Source organism: Erithacus rubecula (genome assembly GCF_903797595.1).
Source record: "Erithacus rubecula genome assembly, chromosome: 4".
Classification (NCBI taxonomy): domain Eukaryota; kingdom Metazoa; phylum Chordata; class Aves; order Passeriformes; family Muscicapidae; genus Erithacus; species Erithacus rubecula.
The window spans coordinates 48,291,734-48,316,531 of NC_136686.1; the positions used below are offsets into that span (position 1 = coordinate 48,291,734).

The 24,798-nt window shown below is 37.3% G+C and overlaps 2 protein-coding genes across 2 annotated transcripts in view; both read right to left on the reverse strand.

Annotated features, from left to right (window-relative positions):
- SLC13A1 (solute carrier family 13 member 1) overlaps nucleotides 1-705 on the reverse strand; it is a 38,177-nt gene extending 37,472 nt beyond the window's left edge. Inside the window, exon 1 of the mRNA XM_079304628.1 lies at nucleotides 466-705. The gene's annotated coding sequence lies outside the window, so the exon portion shown is untranslated. The remainder of the gene's footprint in view (nucleotides 1-465) is intronic.
- Nucleotides 706-4,494: 3,789 nt separating this feature from the next.
- ATP6AP1 (ATPase H+ transporting accessory protein 1) overlaps nucleotides 4,495-24,798 on the reverse strand; it is a 50,136-nt gene continuing 29,832 nt past the window's right edge. Inside the window, exons 7-10 of the mRNA XM_079303292.1 lie at nucleotides 17,164-17,405; nucleotides 16,533-16,586; nucleotides 9,584-9,821; nucleotides 4,495-5,194 (exon numbers count right to left, since the gene is read on the reverse strand). Coding sequence (XP_079159418.1) covers nucleotides 4,985-5,194; nucleotides 9,584-9,821; nucleotides 16,533-16,586; nucleotides 17,164-17,405 — 744 coding nt within the window. The 3' untranslated portion in view covers nucleotides 4,495-4,984. The remainder of the gene's footprint in view (nucleotides 5,195-9,583; nucleotides 9,822-16,532; nucleotides 16,587-17,163; nucleotides 17,406-24,798) is intronic.

Genomic DNA, 24,798 nt, shown 5'->3' on the forward strand with positions numbered 1-24,798 from the left:
GTTAAATAACTAAATTGGTTATCCAAGTGTTATCTATATTATCTCTGTTATCCAAGTGCATCTGTATTTCCCCAAAGTAAATAGGCTGCACAAAATTATAATTCAAACATTACATCAGAAAGTCCCTAACTTATCCACCTTCTTAAATTACTTTTATGAAAACATTTGTTAGGGTTTTCTTTTACATTACAAACATTATTTTTGCAGTTTTCATTAATCAAAGTTAGTTGCATATGTTGCTTGATGGTGACTGTACATCATTCATTTTATCTTACTTTTACACAACTAGTTAAAGAAATGCTAAGACTAAAAATGGGTTTCTCAGTCTTCCACTGGACACTTACATTTCTCTCTGCAAAGCAGAAAATATACAATCATTCAGTAAACTATCTTCTATTATGGCAATAAGGAATGACATAAAAACAGTCTAAAATGAAGCTCAACTACAATAATTCAAGAACATACCAGCTCCAGGGGTTATACAGAAATCCAGATAATGTGGAGCAGGAAACCTGGCTCCAAGAGGAAGTATACAAAAAATTGTGCTGGAGAGAAGGAAGCCACTTCATTTGTGGGACATCAATAGCAGCTGATTTGCTCTTAGGCTCTGTTGTAAATGCCCTTTCCACCTACACAAGGAGGAAGATTAAGAAAGACACTGGCCCACATTCTGGTCAGGAAAGACTACTTGCTTAAGGAACCACCCCTTGGTAAGATCTCTTTTTTTTCCTTGCCCCACCCCTTTGTACTTCAAACATTTTTAAGCCTTTAGAAATCGGAGTTCCAAAGAAATTTATTTTATTTTTGATAGGTAATAAAACAACCTGAGAACAGAACCTTTATTAAGAAACTGAAGACCAGGGCTTTTGACTGCAGGTATTAGACACCACGGATTTTTTGGCATTTGTGCACACTGAAGGTATTATTTTAGTCTTGCTTTGGTTTCCTACTTCCCAACATATTTTAATTGGCAATAAATTAATGTTCCATAAATCTGTTCAGCCCATAGTGGCAACTGTCTTTATCTTGACCCACAAGATCACCACCTTATTTTCTTCCCTTGTTGAGGAGGAGGAGGGAGAGAGTAGCTGAGTGGGCATCAGGCAGCCAAGGTCAACCCATCACAGAATGCAAGATTAAAAAACAGCCTTCAGGAAAAGGAGTCCCCCGGCCCCTTGTGTGCACTGGCTCTTCCTCTTGTTCAGTGTAACCATAAGTTTGTCACTTAACTTGCTCCAAAAATCATCACTACTACTGCTATTGTTTTGCCAGCAGTGGCCAGTATCCAGCATTCAGACTTCTTGTTTCTCTGATTATCTTAGGAATTAGCTTTTCAAGGTCATTCCTTGTTTTCAAGGAATGTAGTTTCTCCCACTTGACCTCAGTTTATGCTGAAATAGATGCAGAACTCTTTAATGCTTGGACACTGCCTAATAATTCAGCTGATTTAGATTTGCATATAATTTCTTAGGGACACAGAAAGAAAGGTGGAGCTAATTACTTCATTGAGTTGTCCCTCACAGATGGAATAACCTGTCTTCCTTTATTGCCCACATAAAAATATTACTTTTGGACTATTTCTATTATAATTGTGTCACTATAAGTCATTGATGGGTTTCTGCATGGTTTGTCAAATGAATAATTTGAGTAATTTCACAGGCAGAGAAACCAACAGCCTAAGACACAAATCAGGAGGTTCAGATTCCAGTTCCATCTCAACAATCCCTTTCAATGAATGATTATTGCTGAATTTTGTGATGAAATACCTTATTTCTTCAGGGCTTTTGTGTTCAGTTTTGGGGTTTCTCTGGTTTTAATCTTGATTGTTGAGCATTAAATTGATTTTTTTTTTGAGTTTTAGCAGTTTTTTTTAGTTCCCGATTTTTCTCCATAAAATTTGATTTATACGTATGTAAATAAAAAAAACCTTTTACTTTTCTAACTCATACTCTTACCCACCAACCCCTTCATCTTTTCTATATATTTTTTAAAGTGGTAGAGAAATGAGCTAGCACACAGAGAAGCCAGTACTCCTGATAAATTCAGCAAACCCTGGTAGAAGTCCTGAAGGCTCACACTCTTCCAGACAGAGCTAATATTCTGTCTGGAACAGCTCCCCAAACAGGCATGTTTTAACAAGTACATTTATGATTAAAGCTGAATTGTGAAATCAGAAGTACGCAGAACTGGAAGGCTCCTGACAGGGTTTCAACTTTATTCAGAAAGGGAAACAAACACAGACAGGTGCAAAATCCTCCTCGAATTTCCTGAGGCTCAGTGCTATTTACAGAGGAGGAAGCCAGCGCTGCTGGAGGGATCAGCTGTGTTTGTCCCCACCACAGGAGTGTGATGGGCAGGGGTTCCAGGGGGCAGGGGACTCCAGCAGCCTGCACACCTCTCAGCTGGCGTGTGGGTGTCTGGCCCAGGTGCTCTCAGCAGGGTGGCCCCTGTGAGAAGAGCCCGAGCAGCAGGGTGGGTGTGTGCCAGCCAGCCAGGGTGAGCCCATCCCATGGGGACAGAGAGCAGCTCCTTTTATGACAGACAGGCCATTGTCCCCAGAGCCCAGTCCACCTGGCCCACAGGACAGCTACAGCTAGATAGTGCCTTTCTTTTCCTCATCTGTTTTCCAGCACAGACTCACAAGGATAAGCCTGTGGTTTGATCTTTCCATTACAAAGATATCCCAAGTCACTATAGAAACAGACAGGCTCTACTTGCCAAAGCATGGTACCCTTGCTGTGAGAGAAGGTAGAAAGAAAAAGCTTTTCTCCATTAAAATGCTTTCACCTTCATCTTGGAATACCAAAAACATCACACAGCTTTTCTGAAAGAGGCTTATCTTTTCCTCATGGTACAGTCAACAGGAGACTGTTTCCTCATCCTCTTCTCCAGAGTCCATCCTAGGCAAGCAGGAGAGGATTTCAGCATTCCCAGTGCCACACCAACATCAGGACACTGAGAGCTGCACAAGAGCCCTTAGGTTCAAATTCATGGACAAATTCATGGGCTATAGCAGTACCCAGAGTTATTAAATACAAAGGCAACACCTCTAGATAAGGAAGACCTGAGCTAAATGGTGGAGAATGGAGAACATTGTCAAGGAGGACTAAGAGATGCTCACCATACTCATGTTGCTGCTGGAGATAGAATCCTAAGCTAAGTGGCCTGGTAAAGCTCCTCTTCAGTTCTTTTTATCACCACTGTTGAACAAAAATCTTTTCCAATTTTTACTGAAGCCAGATAAAAGTCCTAAGAAAGCTGTTTTCTACAGATCAACTCCTTTGCATAGCCTTTCCCTCTTCTAGCAATAGTTATTGCTAAAAATGACTATTATGTCAATTTTCCATCATCACATTCGTACAACTTGCTTCAAAGGGAGAATTAATAAAACAAGTCCAGTTGTCTCCTGGCAACTAATTTGTGCAAATAAAATATGTCTAACACACAGGTTCTGTGTAGATCAAATGCATTCTTTGAGGTTCTGAAAAGCATTTGGGAAAAATATTACAGTGCAGGAGCCACCTCTGCTAGTTATATGACACCTTCCTTTTGTTTTCCAGGTCAGGTCAGGATTGAATGATTCAGAAGGAATAGCTTCAGACAGCATTTAATCTACTTTTTGGACTGCATAATGAAAGTGTGACACCCAGAAATGATGAATAGAAACTGTTGTCTGTCTAGTTAAATAGTTGATTCTAACAGTCTGTATCATTGTACTGTGACATGGATCAAGTTGAGAAAAATTTAAATTTTTCTCATTTCATGAATGTAATTTTGTCAAAATTATATTTTTTGGGTTTTAATTACTAATTGAACATGCATAGTCATAAAAAAACCATTGCTGAAGAAAGAATAAAAGTCTTGTTTTTAATATTTTTTAGCATTTTACCATTGATTGTTTACTATTTTCTAGTTCTACATAAAATTTAGTAACTCACTCCATAATCAGATTACCCAGTTAGAAGATGTGGTGTTTCTATTAATTGCAGTAGAAAAGCACACTGTGAATGTTTTCAGACTTCTAGAAGAACTGAGATGACCATAAAATGTTCACACTTAAACAGTACATTGGCACAGTGCTTATAGTGATTTTATATAATATTATTTTTCCCTTTTTTTAAAATGAAATTCATAACTTCTCCACACATGCCTGGAAAATGGAGGAGGCTAAGAAAACTACCTTATTGCTGTTAATGTGCTGTCTGCACCAGCACATTGAATCACAATAGGTTCTGAACATGAAAATTTGCATTCATTTCCATGACAGCAAATCTAATTTTCTGATCAGCTTGGACAAGAACCTGTCTGTCACTGACTGACCTCCCATCAGTTGTCCATGGCTAAAACAAACACAAGCCAGCATTAAATTACTCAACATAATTCTCACAAGTGTAAGATAATGTTAGATGGAAGCTAAACCTTAATCTACCCATTCTCCTGTGTGATACCACATCTGAACAAAGTGATGTATTTTGAAAAGACTTCTCAGGACCATTTATTTAGTGACTTATACTTTATTAGTTCTGAACATTTCTGGATGTTTTACTCAAGGGAAAAAATTTCCAAACACAGTTAAAATTTCTTAAGATGCAGCATCATCATGACACTAAAGAGCCTTTAGAGAGAGAGACAGTACTTTCAATATATAGTTTCTCAGCAAATATTCTATCCTTCCCAATTATCTATGTTTTGGTATGTTTACTTTGCCAATAAAAGTCTTTAATTGTCTTCCTAAGAGCCAGAGAGCTTAATAACCTTTACAGTCTCATTTCAGCACCTTAACACAAAAAGCTGTTAACAAATGATCATAATAACAGATTGAATTATTATTGTTGCCAAGCATAAGGATCATTTTTATATATAGTTTAATTATCTGGTTTTCCTATGATATATTTTAAGTTAAACATATTATGAAATAAAAAGTTTATAAAAATCACAAACATCAGATTAGGAAAAGCCACAGTGGCATGAAGTCAATCCGTGGCTATTCTGTCAGAGGAACTGATAGAGCTGGACCTTTGGGATCATCAAATCTGCTGTTTGTTGTGAGCTGCATGATCATATGGATTCCATAGGTCAAGATCCACAGTAAAATTATAGATGTCACCAAGCCCATCCAAATTCCAGAAGTGAAGAAACCTGTACAGTCACTTGCATAGGAAAACTGGTTGTTTACAATGCTGAAGCCTTGAATCTGAAAATGAGGAAAGGTAGATAGATGAGTGCAATTAAACATAGTCCTTACTTTCAGGATATATGTGGTAATTACAAAAAGCCACGCCTTTAAACTATCAGTCATACTCTGCCCATTAAGAAACAAGTGAGAACAAAATCCTCTGCAAAACAATTTTCCAGATCTCCTTTACAAACAGGAAATGAAAAATGCAGAATCCATTTCTATGGTAAGAATTAGGTCCCCCAGTTCAGAATTTTGTATTTTTTTTAGAAGTGAAGCCCCAGAGGGGACATGTGATCAGTATGCTGCATTCTCTGTATTCTGATCAGTATTCTGTATTCACATAATCAGTGTCTAAGTATTCACTGATCATCAGCTCTATGACCACTTCAGAACCAGGAAACTCAAAGCACTCAAAAACATGAGAATTAAGGCTGCTCAGATCACGAGATGTCTTGAAATAGTCTGAGACATTTTTCCTAATAGCTCCTTGACAAATAAAATTCCCAGAACCTACCTCAAAATGCATCTAATAAAGATGACCTTTGTTGGCCGAGTTTTAGTGAAAGTTCAAGGAGAAACAAGTTGTGAAATCTTTTTCCCTCCCTCCTTAGACATCAAAGACTCAAAACAGAAAGAAAGACTTGCTTTATTGAGGTATGGGATTTGTGTTGTCCATTAACTTATAGAACTCATATAAACTTTTCCAGCATTTAGAAAAGTTTGTTATAACTCTGATTTGACTGGATTTGCAGTGTCTGCCACTGACCACCCTCCAACCATATTGTTTTCCTCAGAAAACCAACAAATTTGGAGATATATTCTTTGTCCAGATCCCAATTATGCAAGAATATCAACAAACAATGCCTTTGAGACCACTAACTTTCTAGAAATTTTGTTCAAACCAATCAAAGGAAAACTGAATAAAGGGAAGACAATCCCCCCTCTACAAAAAGGCATATAATGGCATATGTACTGATTACTTTAGAGGGAAGAGAACAAAACTGGTGGAAAAGGAAGGAAAGAATTAATCTGATCTCATTTTGATTCATTCTTAAATAAGTTTATAAAGAAAAATGAAGACTGGGACTCATGTATTTACAGAATCTTTGAAATGAGTGTGTAAGGAAAATATCAAATATCATTAACCCACTGGTAAAGAAATGACATGTTAAAAATTACTACATTCAATAAAATATCTAATAAAATTTTAAAAGGATTCTTTTATTTAAATCACTTCTCTCACCCAAGCAAGAAAGAAAGTGATCATGGATTTCTACTTTTATGTGTTCCCACACCATGATTATTCTATGATTTAAAATAAAATAAATGGAAAACTTCAGTTTATTTGTGGTAATAAAAGAGTTTGTAGTTCCTACGAAAGGTTTTGGTACAACTGAACAAATCTACCATGCAACAAATACATCAGTAAAACTCTGGGATTGCATTCAGTCATGGTTCAGGTCTCTAAAGTTAATGTTTATGCAATATGTGTGTTATGAGCAATGTCTGTTCCTTCCAGAATAGTGGTTAATAAAACTAACATTATGTGAGAAACTAAAGACTCTTTAGATAATGTGGAGGTGACGACAATTTTTGCAATTCAACCTTTTAGAAGAATCTTTCCAGGTCAAATCATGGTAGCTAACTTGCAAAGACTGCTTTCACCAAAGGTACTCGGACTTGTGATTAAAGCAGGATTAGTGAAAATAAGCTGCAGGGCTGGACAACTATTTGCACAGTTTTAGAGAATACATGATTGCAAAAGCCTTTGCTTGTTAAGCCATTGCTTTGACAACAAGTGAGAATGTGAATAGGAGTTGTGAGATGTAGCCTGAAAGACTTAGTGACAATAGAAACAGACAGAAGGTGATGGTTTATGTCATTTCTGTTCCAAAAATGGATTGAAATTCTCAAAACAATACACATTTCTTACCACATTTACAAGGACCCTCTGAAGTACTTAACAGGTATATACAGTTTAGAAGGGCTTTGCCACTCCTGCTTTAGAGCCAGAAATACTGAAATTAATTATTTCAGTTCTAGTGGTCTTATTTTTTAAAAAACAGCATTATGTTTATTGAATCATCTAGGTGAAAGACTCAATTGCAAATTCCTAAAATGCTATGTCTACTTTTAGGAAGGAGATGAAGAATATGCCATTTCATTTCATTTTTTTTTTAAGCGTTATCATTTCTGTGGGGATGTTGGATACCAGGCAGAAAATGAGAATCTTAGCAGCACATACAGAAAAGTTAAAAAAACTTATGTGTGGTTCCCTAATATTTATGAATGCAAAAATCTTTTGTATACAGGCCTCTGTCCAGTGGAAGTTTTAATTTTGGTGTTTAGACCAGTCATTCATCTTGATTATACAAGTCTGTATTTACTGTTAATTTTTAAGTATTTTTGAATGCAGATTTCTCATCATATGGTCTTTGATGACAACTTAAAGTAAAATATGTTGGGTTTATAGTTCTTAAGTGCATACCAAACTTCTAATTTTAGAACTTTGAGACATTTTAGCTACAAAGAATCAAAATATTCTTGATTTTGAAGTTTTCTGGCAGTTTTTCACAGGTTTCAAAGTACTTCTGAACCATTCATGCCACAGAAAAGCAGTGCTTTTGGTGGCAGCATCCTCTTTAACTTCATTGACAAATATGAGATCCTCAAAAGGTATAACCAGTTTGATTGGCATTGGATGCTGGTTTCTAATTCATTGTGTAACACTGACAAGAAAATCATGTTCCTCAGCTTCAGCAATAAGATTTTGTGCTGGCTGCAACTATTGAGCACATCCCACGTGCTTTTTTCACCACAAAACAAAGTTTGAGGGTTTTTTTCTAAACCTTATGCAATAACAAACACTGATACTGAGATCATCTTTCAGTATGTATCAGTGGAAGATACCTGGAAAAGTGTGATCTAGGTCAGACAGAACTTGGAAATGAGCCTAGAATGGTGCCCTTCTGCCCTTTTCTCACACAACAGAAAAATATCAGAGTGGGAGTTTTCAGGTTGTGTCCCATGTTTAGGACTTGATCAGAGAAAAACCCCTTTCTCAAGAGGAACTAATGACTGTTATCTGAACAGAGTGGAAGTAACTGTTGTTCCCAATCAATAAGGAAGATGGGAAACCAATATTCCTAGTGCTGGTTAAAACCACAATGAAAGGATGCCTACTAAGGTTGGAGCAAGGCCTATTTAAGCTTTAATATCAGTGCATATAGAAACTGAAAGAAAACATAGGTGGTAAGTATACACTTTGTCCTTTCATAGGTCATGTCCTTTCATATCTTAGTGATAATGAAAGACTAACTCCAAAGACTTACTAGGAAAAGTACAGTTGCATGAACTATGGTATTTTCACATCTTTACATAAAAATAACATCAGAAGGAACCTTCACAATATTGGTATGAATTGCAACATTGGTTCTCAAAAAATGGTGAGACTGGAATTTGTGGAATGAATCTAAGCACCAGTGCTCCTTCTGTGAGATTTCCATTGCTTAAGGAAAGTGTCAAGTCTGGAGTCAGATTACTGAGATTTGGTTTGTTATCAAAATTATAAATGCAATTATATCAGCATTTGTATCCATTTATCATGAGATTAGCTCATGTTTGACAAATATAGTACAATTTGGAGTTATTCCTATTATTTTCATGATCTCTTTCATCAAAGAGATCCCTTAGTGCAATATTGTTTTAAGATATATATGCTGTCATGCTTAAGTCAAGAACAAGCTTAAAGTAGTAAAGGTGCAATCATCTCCACCTCACATATGTACTCTGAACTACTACTAAATATGCAGAAAAGCTATGTGTCATTCAAAAGAAGCAATCTGCTTTCCTTCTGGGTCATGCAGGAACTAGTACCATTCCTGACTGAAGTCCATGGCAAACTTCCCATTAAATCTAATTGTTCTGGGCTTTGTTTCTATCTGAGGATTACAGACAGTCCATGTCACTGAAAACAGCAGCCACACTAAGCTGTACTTTCCTAGGTAAACAATGCACCAAGAAATCAAATAAAAACAAAATAAGCAGAATAAAGCCACCCACCTAAGAGGCCCCTGTTTCCAAGAGCAGCCCAATTCATTAAACAGGCATGAGGACTTAGTCATTCTTTGCCTGATTAAGTGCATTTGGTTTAATTAGGTTTTCTTTCTGTGGACAGCTTCATAGTTTTGTTTTTCAAAGCTGTGCTTTCATGTTTTCCTTGTTCAGCAACTGGCATCTTTTTTACCCCTCTACTGAATAGCTCACCTAGGGGAACAGCTTTTCTTTTACATTTTCCCTCAGGCTGGAATGAAAGTAAGGGCATTATGGATGTGTGCCATTCACCACCTACAACAGCAAGTAATAGTTCTTGGAGTTATCTCTGAAATGGTAACACATACTCACTTGCAACTCAGAAATGAAAACATCCCAATTTTTTGCCTCATTGTTGGATGGAACCAGCCTTGCAGGATAGCGATTGCTTGTTCCCACCAGCTGACAGTGAAATGAATACTCTGCAGGGGCAGAGATGCCAGAAACATTAAATTTAGCAAACTTGTCTCCGTCTTGTACAATCTCAACTGAATCTAAAGTGAACCATTTTCTAGCCGAGACTTCATAGAACTTGCTGGTCATTAAAAACCTAGGAACACAACAGAGGACAAAAAGAAAAAGTCAAAAGGTTAGAAGAAAAAATTAATATACATTTTATAAAGTAACAGTAGTAGATAAAGTTTCATTATTGCTGGCTGCAAACATCACAGCTGATGATGACATGGCCTCCCAAGATTGTTCACAAGTGAAGAGTTCTGTGAATGTGTTCACTACTTAGAGTTTCACCTCACAAGCACAGCTTTCTACAGCTGTGGCAGGCAAGAAGCAAATGCAATTTCATTCTTCAAGGGCATCTGCCAGTGCTGTATTTCATCAGTTACCAACAGTTTAATATCAGTGGAGGAGAAGCTGAGAAAGTAAGTCAGACTGCAGTAGCTCTGAATAAACATTTTATGGGATTTTATGAAAATTGCTTTTATGATAGGTATAGGCATGATAGACATTCTAATTTATCACTGCAATTCTTTTTTGGCTCAAATAGCTAAATGGCAATTTCCTTTGCAAAGGTCTGAATTTAGCATAGAAGACAGAGCTTTCTGTCACTAGTGAGTCAAGAGGGATTGTCAGCTCTACTTTCACAATTTGAAATAGGCTAGACACAGAAAAGTATTTTCTTATTTTGAAAGCATCTGTGTATATGTGGTATTGCAGCAGTTTATATTAACAGAATTTATGTTACTCCTAATGCAATCTGAACAGCTCCCAACAGAAATAACTGAGAACATCCAGACATCCAGAAGTACATTCTGATCCTTTACAGATCAGGACTATATAAAAATCTAGATAAATCTAGATGAAAAATCTTTACCATTTTTTATACAGTTACTTTTAGGCATTCAAGCTGTTTCATAAGAAAATTATAAACCTTTCTCCCTGGTACACATTGTTTAATAACAACATTGTTTAATAACTTTAACTCTATTTGGTCTATGCACGTATATCTCTACATAGTTTGCTGATGATTTATTTTGATTATTGGTAACCACAAAAGATTTAGAAATCTATTTAGAAATATATAAGAATTGCTACAAAATGAAATATTCTAATTTTCCTATCCACAATGGGTAACACTATATGTTGACTTTAAAATCTGAAGTAGTAACTTCAATTAATTATGATTGGTTTCAAAGAAAAGTATAGTCATCTTAAATGAGGCATAATATAGACTATTTCATGTTCTGTAGGGTATATTCTCTCTGTAGAATATTCTCTCTGTAGAATATTGCTTGTTTGTTCAAATTAGTTACTTTCAATATTTTATCATGCACAGCATGGAATCTAACCAATTTTTAAAACCATTCTTAAAAAAATTATTAATAATTGGTGGGTTTTGATTCATACAAGTTCAGAAACCTCAGGAGTTTCAAAATGCTCAGAAGGAATTCCAGGACACAGTGTCATTAAAGTGGGAAAAGGATGTTTTGTCTTATGGCATTCCTTACGTTTTAAGCCCGAACAGTTCTATCCATAAAACATTGAGCTGCCAGCATTAGTGAAAAAGAAAAAAAAAATTCCATCCAGTCCACATTTACAAATATATGTAGAAAATACTCTACTCTTATGCAGTTACACAATTAAAACCTGGATATTATTACTATAAGAAAGAAACCTTTTCCTGATGTACAGTACAATCTGAACAGAATTTCCATGGTGTCCCAGTTGCAGTGCTATAGGCACTAGCTGAAAGCCAGTTATAAATATAGAGAAGCTTACTTAAATGTTTACAACTACCACAGAGGCTGGGTGTGGTCTGTACTTTTGCTGATAAGATGAGCAAAGTGGTAAAGAAGGAAATTCCTTTAAAAGCTGACCATATGAACAAAATATGTTAAACTGACCATATGAAGAAAAAGTTTTATAAAGCCATTTATGTGAGTACAGTCTAAAATTACTTCAAAGGGAATGCTGCCTCCTCATATTAAACCAAAAACTAAAATGTTGTGTTACTTGAAGACTTATGAGAATTAACATTCTAACTGGTTAACTAGTTGAGAACAGTGAACTTAGAGTAATAAAGGCTGTTAGCCTTGGCATTTTTCCAAACAACTAACAATGAACAGCCTCCAACAAGCACACATTTAACTGATAATGGATGCAACTATAGTTCATTAAATTACAAGAAAAGAAGGCATTCAAACAGCAAAAATCTATAGAATTACTTAATTTAGTTTAACATTTTCTCAAATGTGAAGATAGAAAAAAGAGCATATTACAGCAAATTAATGATACAGAGCAGAGAGAGAACAAAGGTTTTATCTGCAGTACTGAAAGTACCTTGGTTTCTTAAGGAAATGTTATGTTCATGTTAAACATTAGAGATAACCATGTACATTAGAGACATTATGTACTTTATGTATGGGAGCACAAAAAATTCCTGGTCATGGGCCAGGCTCCCTTTGTGCCAGATAATTGTATGAACTCTGAATGTCATCACCACTGTTCATGTCTCATGTGCTAATCATTACAACCAGAGGTATTTCCAAAGCAGAAGATATCTAGAATTACTGTTTCAAATATTCAAAGAGGAGCACAACTGCTAAGCAAAAGACTTTGAAACATGGGGTTTTTTGGGTCAACTCTATTCTGTTCTATACATTGAGCAACAACAGTAGCCAACTATGTATCAATGTAAGTTTGGAATACTAATGCTCCACATTTCCATTCACTTGGACATTTTTTCCCAGAGAAAATGACAAACAAATGCTGGAACACTGTATCAGTTTATGAGAGAGCTGAGATGATGCTTCTTCCAGCAAAGGACTCCTCCCACTGCTCCCACTCCTGCTGCAGCAGTGGCTTACTTTCCCAACACCATCACAACACCACCCCACAACCACTCCCTCACAGCTCATCTCCCGCTGCAAGTGCAGGAGGATGGGTGAGACTGCAGCTCCTGCTGGAGAGAGGGAGAGGGAGGTGACAGCTGTGTGTTGCACAGGATGAAGCACAGCACAGCTGTCAGTGGGAGGTGGGGTGTGACCTGCACAGCTGCTCTGTACGTGGGCAGACACTGGCGTGGATAAGGGAGCCAGGCTCTGGATCCTGCTCATGCTGCTGAAGTTAGAACCTCTTTGATTGATGAATAAACTGAGCTACTTTAACGTGGTCATCTCTGGAGTCACTTTCTCTCTTCAAGATAGGCTATCCTATACTTAAATAAAGGCCTTTACAGAGGTAAAAAGTGCAGTTGTGGCTCTCAGCTCTGTTGCTTCCACCTCTTTGCCCTGCCTGTGTCCTGTTTGTCAAGGAAGACCATGATCTTACCAAGATGTAATCTTGAAAAAGAAATCAAATAAAAATTAACCAGAAGGGTTTCGAAAACAAAGGTTCTAACATATCTCTGTGGATTTTAGAAGCTCTTGACAAGAGACATGCTGAGATACACAAGGTGAATAAAGTTAGCAAATCATGAAAAATGTCCATGGCTTTTTCTGGTTCTGTTCTGTGCATCTCTTTTTTTGCATTATATAGCATGCAATACTGTATTATGGTAGCTAATAGAGGCCTAAAATGACACCATTGTACCATCAAGTCACAATCCAACAGAAAACTGCAAATAATCAGCTGAGTCTTTAGAACTATTGTTAATTTATAAAGGCTCTGAGGTGTTATGGATTGACACCAGCCAGAAGCCAAGCACACATCTAGCTGTTTCCTCACTCTCCATGTTCAACAGGAAAAGGGGGAGAACAAAGAGCAAAATGAGGAAACTTGTGGGCCAAGATAAAGACATGTTAATAAATTAAGGGAAGAGAGGAAATAAGCAATACAGAAGCAGTCAGTCTCTATCTCCCACACACAAGGTCCAAGAAATTGTTACTCTGGAAGCTACTCCCTACATTCTTCCTCTATTCCATTTTATATTTCTAAGCACCTGTGTCATAAATAAAAATCAATCAATTTAGACATATTTGCATTTATTTGCCCAGAAGGTCTATTAAAAACCTGGATCACACATGGCCCAATGAAATAAATCAAATTCACCTGCAAAACAGAGCCAGCCTATGCTACTCTTACATGCTTGGCATGAAAACATCCATGACCTTACCTGAGCCCTCTTTTCAAGTCCTCACCTATTGTGGAGCCTGAGCTTCTTATTCCAGCTTCAAGAGCTGTTTATGCATTTTGGTATTTAGCTATAGTGTGTTCAAGTAGAACCACAGGTCAAGAAAGACTTTGTGATTATTTTTGCCTCTACTACAACAGTCTCAAAAGGATATAAAAAATTTTCCTGAAAAAGAAAGAAAACATGAACCATTCACCTTTTGTACTGGCATTTTCATTTAAATTACAGTTTGTCTGCAGAGTTGCTTCAAATTTCTTCTCTCCAGATGCAACCCAGATTCATGACTGCATTAAACTTTTCATCCAATAATTAATTTAAATTACAAGTTTTTAACAAACAAATTATTAAACATAAATCTAAATAATCCTCACTAAATCCATGTGTGCACTAACATCACATTTGATCTTCTGCCAGCTACAGAAAACAAAATCCAAAACAAATGTTTCAATTGCCCAAGGATTTTGTTTCTATAGTACCGTCTCAAGGTTTGCAATTTGCCATTGTACAGTTAAGAGAAGCCTGTTGACTGCTCAATAAAACACCTTTAAGGTCTAGCTCTTAACTAGTTTTGAAGCACAGTGCCATGCTCCATAGGATGCTTTGTGATTTGTACTATTTTCTCAGACCTGTAATTTTACTAGAAAGGATGATATTATGCTGAGGATAGCCATATTCAGGACAAATGTAGGAAACAACCACATTCATTCATACAGAAAGAGATTAAAGCTAGGACTTGTGCTAGGATGTGCAAAGATGAAGAATGAGAATCATAGCAGTGTTTTGGAGGGCCTATCTCTATCAGAGTGGGATAGGAGCACTAGTGAGCAGACAGAAGAGAACAAGGCAGCAGCACCAGAGAAAATTATATTTTGAGAGTTGTAGTAAAAAGAAAAATGCAGCTTGGGTAGAGTCTTGGTTTGAGATCAGTACCTTTGGAAGGGGATCCAAGAAAAATATTTTCTTAATTCTCCATGGTGTTTAGGGAAATACATGTCTCTTTCATAATTTACATTACTGAGGACAAGGCATGCTTGACACCATCACCAAGGACAAGTCCCAGGGATCCTATACACAGCTAAATTCAATAGTCAAAAAAATAAAAATTCTATACTATCTGTACAGTATGTTCTCTTACAAAGCTTTAGCTGGTTGAGGGAGAAGGGGGATGCTAAATAACAAAGTTTGTCTGGTTTTTTGCCACCTGTCATGATCTCTGATATTGACTATGAGTGTCTTCATGCACTCTGAATACTAATCTAAACACATCACTGACTCTCCTCAAGATAAGTTCTCCTGGGATCCTTTTAACTAAACACAGTATGTTTTTCTGCCAGTGTAAATAATGGCATTAATTCACTTGAGCATTTATCTGGAGAGGCTTGATTGATATTCCAGAGCCAATGGTATGAGGTTCAACAATGCCAAGTCCTGCACTTGGGTCGTGACAGCCCCAGGCAGCACCACAGGCTGGGGCAGAGTGGCTGTAAAGATGCCTGGTGAAAAAGGACCTGGAGTGCTGGTCAAGAGCTGCTGAACATGACCCTGCCTGTGCCCAGATGGCCAAGAGGGCACTGCTGGCCTGGATCAGCAATAGTGTGGCCAGCAGGACCAGGGCAGTGTTTGTCCCCCTGTTCCCAGCACTGGTGAGGCTCCACCTCAAATCTAGAGTTCAGTTCTGGGCTCCTCACCACCAGAAAGACATTGAGGTACCAGAGCATCTCCAGGGAAGGGCAACAAAGCTGTGGAAGGGGCTGGAGCACAGGAGGGGCTGAGGTGTTTAGCCTGCAGGTGAGGAAGCTCAGGGGGACCTTATCAGTCTCTACAGCAACACAACAGGAGGTTGTGGTGAGGTGGGGCTTAGTTTCCTCTCCTTAATAAGAAGACATAGAACAAGAGGACATGGCCTCAAATTGCACCATGAGATTTAGGTTGGATATTAGGAAAAATTTCTTCAGTTAAAGGGCTGCCAGGCCTTGGAACTTCTTCCAAGGCAAGTGGCTTGAGTCTCCATCCTTGAAGATATTTAGAAGATGTCGCACTCAGGACATGATTTAATGGTGACTTGGCAGCACTGGGTTAAAGATTGGATTCAATGATCAAAGAGACATTTTCCAGTGTAAACAATTCTATGATTGTCCCTTTGATTTTTCTTCCCAGGTCTTCCAATCCCCTATTTTTCTTATTTCTTGTCATGGTAGGAGAAATATGGTCTTATCACCACCCGTGGACAGTAGAGACTTTAAAACTTTTTGCACCCCTCATTAACCACAAGTTAGCACTAACAGAGTGCACTAGCAATCCACACTAGGACTTAATACAGCCCTGGCCATGCAGGTAGACTTCAACCCCTCAAACTTTTCATAAATCACAGTTAGATTTACCTGAAAGGACTGTGGAAGGATCCTATTAGTAAAACAGGAAGCTGCATATACCAGCACCTTACAGTATGGATGTTTGCCTACAATATTTTTTCAGAACTTTACCTGAGCATATTAATATATTTTCTGCATAAAGACTATACTATTGTTTTCCTGCATGATGACTCCCCCAAAGAAAAAGCAAATAATAAATTAAAAAATATTTTCATTTAACTTCTCTCCCCTTTTTTGCTCCTTATTTACTAGCAGGTATTGTAAACCACAAAAGAGCTATTTAAAATAAATCAAAAGTTACCTTATCTCTAGGCTGTTGATTCCATTCACTGGTTTTGTGTATTTTAGTGACAGTCTAAGAATAAGAAAGAGATTTTTAATGTTAGACTAGTCAGCTTTAATTAGATCATTGTGACATTTCAATTTGAGGGATACATTGTAAATCACTAGGCAATTACAAAAGTCATATAGCAAAGGTTCAGTACATAGAAAAATATGACTAAATATTTCTAGAGTTTTATTTACCCAAGTGCAGGTGCTTCAAAGTAAAGGAAAACAGAGATCATGTTTCATTAAAGTACTTCTAGCTGAGTTACTACATCGTAACTGGCAATATTCCCCTTCAAGGGAATGAAATTAAGATCTCATTAATGCCAGTGGAGTTTTTTTGATTCTGAGATCAGGTGCAGGGGAAACCTGTTTGGAGCAAATACAAACAAACAAGAAAGTAGGGAACATAGAAAGAAAAAAAAATTACAAGAGGTCTCAAATGAACATTTTCTATGGTCTGGACTTAACTTTTTTCTTCTAAGAATACATTTTTAAAAATTTTTGGATGCTGTAGAAGAAGAAAATTAAAATAGCACATTTTACACTGTAACATTTCTGATGGTTTTCATGTATTAGGATATGAAATTTCTTATGCTACTCACGTTGTGTTGCTGTCTGAGCACTCAGAGGCAGAAACATCCACATTCTCTGCTAAAAATGTTGCATTTGTCAAATCTATTAAAACTGAACTGTTGGCTTTGAGGCTGAAATTACTAGCATAAAAAAGGATGCATGAAACATTTCCAGTGGTCACATTCAGAGGAGGATATGATACACTGTCTTCTTCCTCAGCAGCCATTAATTGTCTTCTTAATTCTGACACCATATCAGTTCTTCTAGAAATCTGGAATAACAACACATTAACAATTCATCCCTTTGTAAGAATCATTTCAGTTAAAACAGACTTTCACCATTCTGTACCATGAGCACCTGTTCTTAAATCCTCAACCAACCTCAATATTTGTTACTGCCTGTCTATTTAACTGGTGGTGTGGAAGCTAATGAGGCAATGATAACCTAAGTTCCCATGGCCAAGTGCCCACATGTGAAAATAAGAACCACTGATGCTATGTAAATGAATGTAAAACAGTGTTGGTAATGTTGCCTTAAGACAATAGTATTCATTTGAGCTAGCCAGTAGAAGATTTTTTTTTTCTTCCAGATGAATATACTGAAAGAGATTAGCTCTTCTTTTCTGCAATATAATCAAAAGAAAATTTCAACTTCCTAGTTCAGTGACACTCTCCCATTAAGTGACAGTAACAGTTTTTGCAGACTGTATTTTAATAAGCATGAGAGCAGTCTACTTAGCTACAGCAAGCATATTTTTAGATTCTTCTGATGGCTTCTGGAAAAAGAAGACCTTTGCACATTTGGCTGATGTGGTGAACTCCTATAAGAGACACAGCTGCTTTTAGGATATTTCCAGGAATTCCATTTAATAGGCAATGCTTTTAAAAAATGTGCCCAGGGCATCCTTGGTAAAGCAGCCCCACAGATACAGTTGAAGCAACCTTACCTTATCACACAACAAATTTATTCTGTTCTTACCTCACTCCTCACTCTTTACTCCATTCATATCTGGGATATTCCACCTATTTTTGAGTCCCATGTCAGCTTTACAACTTTGTATGCTACAAGTGGCCTCTACCCTCCTATAACTCTAGGGTACAAGAAATGAAAGGCATTCATTCCAAGGGTTACAAGGATTACCAGAACTGTAATTATGTGGAACTATTGCCTAGAACTACTTTTCATGGGTTTAAAGACAGTCAAGGACTATTTTCCAGTCTGAAATAGAGACTATAATAACCTGTCTGTGGAGAGGAGCCCCAGAAGATTTTGTCACCTTAACAGCTGCTCTGCAAATGCTATTGGCCATCTGTTATTTAGAGCCTGTCTTTGTAGATACCTCATTCTATCAACTAAGCAGAATGTGCTCCATTAAAACCCTTTGACTAAATGCTCCAGTGAAGAATGCAATCTTCCCCTCCCATACATGCATACTTTATTAATTTATTTTTAATTCAGAGTAGTGCCTTTTCAAATACATCAGAACAAGCATTATTTTAAATGAATACCATTTTCTCTGAAAGAAGAGGGTACAACAAAAGAAAATATTCAACTTTTGATATAAAACTTTAAATCTTTCCTTAGGCTTTCCTGAAATGTACTCATTTTATTTCAAACTGAGAGGAAAAGCTGAAGTCTAAATTATATCCTGTCTAACTATTGACTTCACTATGTGGGCCCCATGTATCATCTAAAGAGGGCTTTAAAAACCACCTGCTACCAGCTGAAAACAAAGCCACATTGGATACTGTGATTGGGATAACTTGGGGGATTAGGTTCAAATACCTTAAAATAAAAAGAAAGCTATTAAAATATAATCATAAGACTACAGCTTTATTTCTATTGCTCTCTGAGCAGTACTTTGCCCTGAGGCTCTTGCATACAGATTCCCTTGTCTCTCAGCATATGAACCAGAAGAGTGTAAACCTGGAAAGAAGAACTTTCAGAGACAAATAAATCCACTAACTGATAGGAACAGGCAGATCCATCAGGTCAATGCATGGCTCCAAGTTTGGTGTCAGAAGGAAAATTTTGTGTTTGTTGACTAGGGGATATTCTACTCAACATGTGTTGCACTGACACCTGACAGGATGCACCTGTCTCAGAGGGGAAGAAGAGCTCTAGCCCAGGAGCTAGTGGGGCTTGATGAGAAAACTTTAAACTAACTTGGAAGGGGGAAAGGAACAAAAAGAAACATTGCTCATCCAGTGATGAGCAATGAGGTGGTGTGCCAAAACTCGGGTAAATGATCATTAACAGCACCCCTCAATCTGCTTCCAACTCAGCATATTCTGTGATTCTGTGAATTAAGCTTGCTTGAAATCAGAGAGAGATTTTAAAAAATTTAGTCTTCAGGCTGGAAGGAAGAGCTCTGAAACAGCCCAGCCTGGAACTCACTGGAGACCTGAGGACAGCAGTTGCTCCTTCCAGGTTACTGCAGTGGGCAGCTGAGAGCTTCCCAATTATGTCCCTGGTTCTCTGTATAAGGAACATTTTCTTTTTCTTCTGTTGCTGCACAAGCACGAGCTTACCGAATCAAAATCATTCTCCAATGTCATACATTTCATGCTAAACTATAAATTACAAGACACTTCCTTGACAAATGGATTATATTTACAGTGAATTACTGTAAATCAAATTAGATTATTTGGAACAATACATTGTGGAAGTGCTGCCAATCATTAAACCACATTTAATTCTGTCACTCAGTGTGCTCTTCTCCTTCACCTAATCCAAACAGAGATGTGTGAATCACTGTCATCTTCTCTGAATTTATCAATGGCATTTTTTATCTCAGTCAAGCAGAGAACAACAGCAAGACCTGATTAAATCACATACAGAATGGAAAAACGAAAGGGTGCTGCTTGCATTTTCCTAGACCACAATGGAATGTTGCAATTACTAACTGAACCCGCCACAGAGGTAGCCTGAACAAACTTCTTCCTTTCGATCTATTTTTCAAGCCTCCTAATTCAGAATAATTTCTCTTGAAAACAAGAAAGCAAGCAGATCTGGTAACATTTTGATACACCAACATACAGATCTTTTTCAAAGCAAACAGACCTTACATTCAAAATTACTTGTTTTGTTGTTGTTGCCACAGTTTTGTTGGCTCTTCCAACAGAGAGTGACTAGAGACAACAAAAAATGTTTGGGGCCATTTTATACATTTGAAACTATAGTTGAAAACAAATATAAATCAAATAGTTGTAAACACATATGAGAACCATACAAAATATGTGAAAATGAAACTTCCATTTGCTGAAATGATGAATGGCAATGAACAACAGAAACAGACTACATTTTACACTGGTTTCAACATGGAATTTCTGAGTATCAGTTCAGCAGATGATTACATATTCTGTTTCAATCTCTTGTTTCTTGACTTCTTATTGCTGTGTTAAAGTGTGCACATCAAGAATAAGAAAACTGTCCTTGCTGCTTCTTTTAATTTCTAACAGCATAGATTTATGACCACATTCTCTCTGAGGGATTGCTGCTCTTATTGAAAAGGTATTTCTGTACTTTCAAGGATGGATGTGAGTAGGCAGAAGGGTCCATTCTCTTTTTAGGCTGTACCTTAGTTTAGTCCATACATCCATACTACATTGTGGACTACAGTACGTTCTCTGTATATACCTGACTTGGATGGCAAATGGCAATTTTTCCAATTTTAGTCATAACCTGAAGAACCTGAAAATAGTTACAGAATGTATGTAGTTCAAAATGCATTGTAAAAATGAGGACAAAGAATCTTTTTGGATCACATATAATGGCCTAAATCATGAAATGCAAGGTCCAAGGAAGGGAGGGCAGGTGCTGCAACTCCTACAATAACACCACAAAGACAAATACCTTTTATCTGAACTAGATTTTGGGTCTGGTAGATGGAACTGCATCTACATATCATGTACCAACTGTAATTCTTCTCACAGGATACCAAAGGAACTGTATGCTTGCATTTTCTCAATTTGCTTTAACACAGACCATCTTTTTTTTTTTTTTTTTTGCAAGATATATATTTTAAAAATGACACTGGGAGGCTGCCATGTGCTCAGTGGAGAGGTACTGCAGAATGGCAGCTCATGCTTTTTTCTGGGGTTTAGCTGTGGCATATTAGAAGCCACTCAGCATCCACATCCCAGCCAAGTATCAGCACATTTCAAATGCTTTTTCTGAAATTATCTTTTTTTCCCACACAAACAGATCAGTTTTCCTCCATGTTTTCTATTTGATGTGGCATCATGGTCTCACCATCCCTGCTGATACATCCTGATGTATCCTGATATATCCTGATGGATAGTGCATCACGAATCTGTGATGCAGGCAATCTCACTGCTAAAGGTCAACAATTTGAAAGGCAAGCATTAGAATTTGGTATAACTGTAAAAAATGTTCTTTGTGGTATCAAGTTTACAAAATCACAAATGCAGTGAAACAGAAATATATTTGATGGGACTTATTTCATTCACTTGTCAATGGAAGACTGTAGCATAACAGTGTTTTCAGCTGTCAAAATCTAGAACATTAAGCAGAGTTACCAATTATCTCTATTCTTCAAAGTTTTAACTGCTAACATTTTTATGATTTCTAATGTTTTGGGATTTTAGTTTTAATTCCCTCTAGGCTGATTGTGGCTGCCTCAGACCTGGAAGTGTTTAAGGCCAGGTTGGACAGGGCTCAGAGCAAGCTGGTGTACTTAAGAGTTTCTGCTCATGGCATGAGGATTGGAACTGGATGATATTTAGGGTCCCTTCAAGCCCTATTTTACTTACTTGTACAACAACTCTAAGCCTAAATAAGATATCAGAATAAATTTCAACAGCATATTGATAGTTTTCCCAGAAGAATCCTTGCCCTCTATTTCCCATCTCTATTATTAATCTGATGAAGCAGGTGAAAAGGGATGCACAGAAATGTGCATTCATTTGTTAACAATGATTACTATGATTTGCAGGATGTATGACCAACCTTACTGTCTCACATTGGTATCTGATGGCTTCCCTGCTGAACCATGCACACTTCTACCAGCAAGCCAAATGGCTTGGGAACTGTGACACTCACCTTGTACCTGGTGTTCTGCATCACTCACCTGTGCTTTCACAAAAACAAGGCTGGGACACAAATGTTGAAGTCAAAATATATGTCTTACAGTAAGACATAATGATCTCACTGTAAAACACAATGTTCTCTTTTATAATTGATACAACTGCTGTGACTTGTGGAGATTACTGAAGTCATGAGCAAGCACTTCAAGATCTGCCAGAAGAGACAATAAAACTGTAGTATTTACTGCACTGCTCAGTTCAGTGGCCTGCACAAACACAATCTGCAGTATAGCTCATGTATTCATGGCTAGGATTGCTTCTTCTCAGGCCTGTCCTTCAGCAGCACTGGGATGGATAAAAGATCTCTTGACTGTCATTTACAGAGAATGGAACTTCTCTGTGCCTCTGACACTGTGCAGAGACAAGAGAGTTAGCAGGGGCCATGCAAGCAACAGAACCCAGAGCAGAGCAAGGTGGTGTGATGCAGCACTTGTGAAAACAATTCCACTTGAAAGGCTTTAAAATAAGACAATGGATGGCACATACGAGAGCAAGTGTAAATGCAGTCCCCATTTTCTGAAGAAAAGTATATTTCCTGTTACTTTCTTGCTACAACTTCCAATGGATTTTTATACCAAACTTTTTTCATCTAACCTAAGAAAGACCAGGAAATTATCTATAAAAACATCCTGGTTTTAGAAAGTAAAACAGAATAAGCTAGAATAGCAGTTAGAAGGAGCTACTGCACTTAATTCACCACCTTAAATTTCAGTTAGGACAAACAACCCGAACACAATTAGTTACACAAAAAAAAAGTATTGGTCATCTTCAAAAGTGTTAGAACTTACTTACATCTTTTTAGAAAATCAGATTTTGCAAGCAATATATAAAGGGGAAAAAAAAATATATTAAGAACTTGCCTTGTAAAACAAAATGAATCCTGAAAGGAACCTACCAGATGTATCATTCAAGAAATATTTGCTGATGCCAATGTCCCCAGGCTGAGCATTAGATTTTGGGCCCTGTTTCAGGCAATTCTGCTACAGAGATAAAAGAAGCTACAGATTTTGCATAATTTTTAGACTGCTAGGGGAATACCCACTTCCAACTGGTTGTTTCCCTCCCTTTCTTATATCCATATGTAAAATCCAAGTTGCTATGGGAGATGTGAAAAACGATAGAGGAGTGTCTGCTGCAATAAAATGGAACAGATATGCAGTGAGAGCTGGACAGAGGTTACACAGGGGTCTGGTAGGTTACTTAATTGAAAAATGCAGACAGGAGCCAAAGTGTGTTACTCATAGTGCTGGGAGAATTGCCAGCACTGTTTGTCCCAGATGTAGGCTAGTCACAGGGAAATTAAAAATCTGAAGACCCTTGAAATTTTCCCATTTATTTGGATAATATTTGGATCCTGCAGGACTTTGGAGGACTAGTCTGCAAAACTGGCCAATAAATCTAGCAAATTGGATCTTTTGACAGGGAAGTTAAAGTAAGGATTTTTTTTTTCACAGAAAACCTATAAAAAGGTTTTTAGTTTCTACTCTGCTTTCTTGCACTTAATATCCATTTAATTTTTGTGAAGTAGGGAATGTAAGCCAGAAGGGGTATATATATAAATTAAATCAACATCAGAAAGTCTAGACAAAGCTAATCTTAGAAATAACTATCCTTGCTTTTTTTTTTCAAGATTTCCATGCTTTTGTTTCTCTTGACAAACCTTTCTTCCTCTTCCAAGTTTTTCTCAAAATAGACCTGTTTCCACCAAAACCTAGTTAAATCTTCCAGTTAACACACTTCAGCCAATGTCATCAACCACAATTTCATAATTTCCTTTATCTCCTACCAGTCTCTATTAACCAGTCTCTCAAATTAACCAAAATGAGACCAAAGCATGCAATCTTTCCCAGCAGTTAGGTGGAACTACCACCTCTGTGTCTGCTAGTTATGGATCCTTGTCAGGATGTTTTGATACAGAACTTTGGAAAATGGAAATTTGTAAGGTGAGGCTTATTAGAGAGCAAACACCAGCTTCCTTCCAGCATTCTTGTGGGATGGCTTTAGCAGCTTGATGCCTATTACTGTTCTTACACCAAGCTTCAATGCCTGGAAATGGCAAGCCTGGCTGGGGATTTGGTTCAACCACAGTTACTCCTGCTGGAAGTTCAGATTCTGAGAACTGAGGATCAGGAGCAAGGATCATTTTTCGGGTCATAAGGAAATCATGTATTGGGGAGAAGGAAGGAGTTTTAACAGTGAGAAGGCACAGCAGATTCCAACATTCACCTTCCAATAGTTCTGCTCAACATAAGGCAAGACACCCTCCCTGTTCTGTTGCAGAATTCTGCAAGTGATTTGGCTGAAAGCCCCAGAAGAAGAGATATCTAGCTGTTAAAATAACTGAGGTTTAACTTTCATCCTGTAGTGCACTAAAAGCAGAATATACTTTTTCTGATTCATTAAATACCAATCTAGGAAATCACTCAATTACTTGGTCTAAATCCGAAATCAAATTACAGAGTAATATATGCATTTTTTCAATAAAATTGTAAACATTGAGGTCTTCATAAAAGAGAAAAGACTGAATGAGAACAAAATATTCTGTGTAATATTCAA